The following is a 5390-nucleotide window of genomic DNA, read 5'->3' on the forward strand; positions in this document are numbered from 1 at the left end:
TTTTGTGTGGCATAGAGGGTTGCAGATAAACACATGACTTCATTTTATTGAAAGGAATTGTCTGCAAGCCCTCTTACCCACCCCACAACTCTTGCAGCAGTTGCTGTAATCTCGCAAACTGCAGCGACCTTTCGTGGTCAACCTGCCTGATCTGCAGCAAGCCCACATAATAACAAAAGAGACACGATCATATCCTCCATGCATGCCGTGTTGGCCTCAGACTTCTGGTTTGCAACTTGCCGCTGCACAAGCTAGCTCACAGTCAATCTAACCATCTATGATCTATTTCTCACTAGTTACTGCATGTAGTCCGGAGCAATACCAGAACTGGATCGTTCAGGAGAATCGACCAACTTGTACAGGTCGCTCACGGCAAGAAGTGTTGGCCAGAGAAAATAATCACCAGTCGACGCCCCATGTTTAGCTAGCTTCGTATATCAAGTTGCTCTCGTCGGAAAGCAATCGGCAAGTCAAGTCTTCACGTGCTGTGGTGAGGCAGGGCATCACCTCAGTCGCAAACTAAGTTAATTGAAATTCAGAGCATATGCGGGCTTCCGGCTCCCACGGGCCCGCATAAAAGCTTGGTAATCTGCCTTGTTGGCCATATAACTTTTGCGGGTAAGAGCCAGCGACCGTGAGCAGTCCACAACACGTCCCACTTGCATCCTGATTTTGGGGTGGACAAACAGAATGAACTCTTTTTTTTAATGGACAGAATGGGAAAAGCTCTTTTCAGCATACAGATTTCTTTGAAGGTTGGCAGGTTAACAATCAAAGTTATAATCATCACATGGTAAAATTGTAAAAGAATTGTAACGACCTGGCCTAATCCACTGGTTCCTGCTACCATCTACTCCCTCCGTCCGCGAATAAGTGTACATCTAGCTTTTGTCTTAAGTCAAAGTTTTAAAACTTTGACCAACTTTCTAGAGAAAAGTAAAAACATTTATGGCACTAAATTAGTATCAGTAGATCCGTTTTGAAATGCACTTTAATAATATACCAATTTGATGTCATATATGTTACTACTATTTTCTATAAAGTTGGTCAAAATTTTAAAACTTTGACTTAGAACAAAAACTAGATGTACACTTATTCACGGACGGAGGGAGTAGGATCTAGACTGGCCCCACAGACCAACACTAGTCTTTCCTGTGCACTTTGTCCACACTCGTGTGCACCCAGGATCAACTTCCTAGTCGTTCACCTGTCCTCAAATTGCTCCAAGCCAAGCACGCTTAACTTTGAGGTTCCTTTCGGATGGGCTCCCGGGAAAGAAGGTGCACCTTGTTGATATGAGTAGTCTATCATTCCTATTAAGCCGGGATGCCATAAGAATAATGCAGATGCACAGTTTATTTATGGATTACCAATCATTGCTTTTGGTTACCTTGTAACTATGACTGGTTTATCTTAGTGCAATGATGTGCATGTTCTGTTTGCATTTTGTCTAAAAAACGATTATATAACTCTACTGATAGACCTTATATTTGGCTTTATCAACAGTGGTGTGTTCATTAATGAGAAATACTTCTATCTTGGATTGCGTGGGCGTGTCGAGGACCAGTTTAATCCCAAGAACAGACTTGTGGTATGTACTCCCTCCGTCCGAAAATACTTGTCATCAAAATGAATAAAAGGGGATGTATCTAGATGTATTTTAGTTCTAGATACATCCCTTTTTATCCATTTTGATGACAAGTATTTTCGGACGGAGGGAGTACTATTTTGTTATGTTTTCAAATAATTTGCCCCAAGCATGATTATATCATACAATTGCACTTCTGCTGCAGGTGACCATTTTAACCATGTTTACTCTAATAACTCTGTACTCAACGATCATCCCCATATCTCTTTACGTGTCCATTGAGGTATATTGTCCTCGTTCTCATGTAGTGCATCCTGTTATTGGACGTTCAGACCTTATATTACCTTTGATATGCAGATGATCAAATTCATTCAGTGCGCACAGTTTATTAACAATGATCTGAATATGTATCATGCTGAGAGCAACACCCCAGCTTTGGCCCGTACTTCTAATCTGAATGAGGAACTTGGGCAGGTAATATCCCCTTACCAAAATTGTTTCAATGGTTTCATTTTGTCCAAGATGAATTTATTCTTTCCAGATTGGCTATTACTATTAGACCCTGATAATACAACATGATTGAACTAAATGCTTAGTGGTATTTCAGTAGATTTAGCACTTGCAAATAAATTTTACATTTCTGACATTTTTTCCCACCTTGTCTCTTTCACCATTAATGGTTCAGGTTGAGTATATATTTTCTGACAAAACTGGAACACTTACAAGAAACTTGATGGAATTCTTTAAATGTTCAATTGGCGGGGAAATATATGGAACTGGCATTACAGAGATTGAGAAGGGAGGAGCTGAGCGAGCTGGAGTCAGAATTGATGATGATGAGGTCTCGAGTATCTTCCTTGCTACTTAAGCTGTTAAAGTGTGGTATTTGTGATGAAAAAATTGATGCACAGCTGCCCTTACGTTTGGCCTACTTACTTTTATTAGGATAAAAGATCAGCCACTGCAGTTCATGAGAAAGGATTCAACTTCGACGACACTAGAATAATGCGTGGTGCATGGAGAAATGAACCTAATCCTGAGGCCTGCATGGTAGATACATTGGACTACCTGCGAAATAGTTTTTACTCTTTTCTTCCATCAGTAACTTTGGTTTCATTTCGGTCATAATCATCTTTAATCTGATTAACATACCGTGAGCTATTTCTGTAATATAAAAATTATTTAAAACATATGTTCCCTTTTTAATGATTTCCCTTTTTATTGTGTGAATTGCTAAGCAGCCATTCCTTATTTTCTCTTATGTCTCTTTAGGAATTCTTCAGATGCCTGGCAATCTGTCATACGGTTCTTCCTGAGGGCGAGGAGACACCGGAAAAGATCACTTATCAAGCTGCCTCTCCTGATGAGGCCGCACTTGTGGCTGCAGCAAAGAATTTCGGTTTCTTTTTTTATAGGCAAGTCTTACCTTAGATGTAGTTTTAGATTGCTCTTGTGGTTTTGTTCCAAACAGGATATATAGAAAGACTCTGTACTCTGTTAGCCCCTCCGTTCACAAATATAAGATGTTCTCGATATTTTAATATGGACTGAAATGAGTGAACAAACGCACTAAAACGTGTATCTACCATTTCGCACCAAAACGTTGAGCTAAAATACTTTTGTTTGTGAATGGCAATGCCTGGTGGGTGACATTTTATGCCTCTTTTGCAGACGTACGCCGACCACAGTAATGGTTCGTGAATCACATGTTGATAGGATGGGTAGTATGCAAGACGTTGCCTATGAAATTCTGAATGTTTTGGAATTTAACAGGTCTGCTTTATTTATTTCCGACTGAAATTTGATAGATTAAATCATTATTCTGCACTAAACACTTTGCTGTCCTTTTCTTTTGATCTGACACTTTGCTGCACTTACAGTACAAGGAAGCGCCAATCTGTGGTTTGCCGCTTTCCAAATGGAAAACTTGTTCTCTACTGCAAGGTAATATAAGAAACAAACACTTGATATAGCTTACATTTTTCAGATCGTTGCACTAACCTTATACCACAACTTTTGTGTCATAGGGTGCTGATAATGTCATCTATGAACGTTTAGCTGATGGAAATTATGACATTAAAAAGACAAGCAGAGAACATCTAGAGCAATTTGGATCTGCTGGCTTGCGTACACTTTGCCTTGCTTATCGAGATCTCAGCATGGACCAATACAAAAGCTGGAATGAGAAGTTCGTGCAAGCTAAATCTTCTTTACGTGACCGCGATAAGAAGCTTGATGAGGCATGCATCACTATCTTCTGAATATTTTATTAGTATTGATATTATATCTTCTTTTATTGAGTATATGTGCTGAATTGCGGTCCTTATGATTTGAAGTTCTGTTACTGCCTCTCCAATCCCTTCTATCGCTTGCCTGACTTCTTGGTTTACTGTCATCCACTATGGACTTGAGTCTTGTATGCGCTGCTGGGCATGTGATTAATTTCCTGTGATCACTTTGCAGTTTATGTATAAAAAATGTAATGTGGTTTAGAAATAATTGTTATGTAGGAACATTCTCTGTAGCTCTGCATTTTGTCATATATTGGAAGCCTCATTTTGGATTTATTCGATCTGGGCATTTCGTATAATCAAAAGTTGAATTTCTTTTGCGATCAGTTTAATTATTGAATGTACTTGACAAATAGGTCATTTTTGAATTTTCATTCTTGAATGCAAGACTCTTTCTGTGATTTCTATAATAGTGTAGTAGCAGAAGATGTTTTTAAACAGATTGTTTTAAAACCAAATCAGTGCCATTGTTGCACGTCTCTCTACTCCTATAAAAGACCCGGTTGGGGATGATGGTGTGCCTGCCATCCATCGTCATTTCTGACCATTCGATCTACATCTAAAGCATGCAAGGTACTCCACATCTAGGCCAGCCACATCTGTCCCCCATGTCATCCAAACAGATAAGAGGAACAGATTTTGGGTGATTTCTTTTCAAGCCTGCAAACATGTAGCTGTCTCTTTTGGGTCCGTTGTAACGCACAGGCACTTTGCTAGTACTATTTCAATATACTAATCTATATATTGATGGCCAATGTTTTAAACGGTGGACTGCATGAATCCGAGTATGCCATGACAACCTTTACTTAAGGGACAGAAGGAGTGATTTTTTTAATGGGTGTTTCTTTTCTCTTCAAAAGACAAAAATTAGACGAGTCTTATTGCCTGTGTAGTGTTAAAAACGCTCTTATATTATGGGGTGGAGGGAGTAGTTGTTTAATAATTTTTGTTGCTAATTTGTAATCTTACCTTGCCATTGAATATTAGTACTTTATACATATTTATACATAATTTAGAAAAAACATCTGTATCCAGTTAATTCGATGTATATGTACCAAGATAGGAAAGAGGATCATGAACAAAGTAGACTGGTCCTTCTCCCTAAAACATTAAGCGTTTAAATAGTTTATTGAAAATCGTCACACGAATACCACTATCTGTGTATTCTGTCATATTATTAAGGACAGTGAGTTGTAAAAAGCATTTGAAGTTAATCTTTTCTGCTATTGCTGGGCCATAATGTGATATAATTTTCTTCTCATTTTTCTTTCAGGTGGCTGAATTGATTGAGAAGGACCTTATATTGATAGGTTGCACTGCTATTGAAGACAAACTGCAAGAAGGGGTGCCAGCCTGCATCGAAACTCTTTCTGCAGCTGGCATAAAAATTTGGGTGCTAACTGGAGATAAAATGGAAACAGCAATTAATATAGCATACGGTGAGGTTTTAATTGTGTAATATTGTTTTAACATTTGCTTGTTTCTTCCTTAAAGGGAATATTAAAAGCCCC

At 38.6% G+C, this 5390-nt stretch overlaps 1 protein-coding gene across 6 annotated transcripts in view; it reads left to right on the forward strand.

The window, feature by feature from the left end:
• The window catches only part of LOC123180881 (phospholipid-transporting ATPase 3), a 17678-nt gene that overhangs the window by 8441 nt on the left and 3847 nt on the right, over positions 1-5390 (forward strand). For all 6 annotated transcript variants that reach the window (XM_044593055.1, XM_044593056.1, XM_044593060.1 and 3 more), the window contains 10 exons: positions 1507-1591; positions 1794-1871; positions 1946-2062; positions 2274-2429; positions 2534-2638; positions 2861-3003; positions 3260-3361; positions 3469-3532; positions 3616-3828; positions 5153-5318. In XM_044593055.1, coding sequence (XP_044448990.1) covers positions 1507-1591; positions 1794-1871; positions 1946-2062; positions 2274-2429; positions 2534-2638; positions 2861-3003; positions 3260-3361; positions 3469-3532; positions 3616-3828; positions 5153-5318 — 1229 coding nt within the window. The remainder of the gene's footprint in view (positions 1-1506; positions 1592-1793; positions 1872-1945; positions 2063-2273; positions 2430-2533; positions 2639-2860; positions 3004-3259; positions 3362-3468; positions 3533-3615; positions 3829-5152; positions 5319-5390) is intronic.

This window comes from Triticum aestivum, chromosome 1D (genome assembly GCF_018294505.1).
Source record: "Triticum aestivum cultivar Chinese Spring chromosome 1D, IWGSC CS RefSeq v2.1, whole genome shotgun sequence".
NCBI lineage: Eukaryota > Viridiplantae > Streptophyta > Magnoliopsida > Poales > Poaceae > Triticum > Triticum aestivum.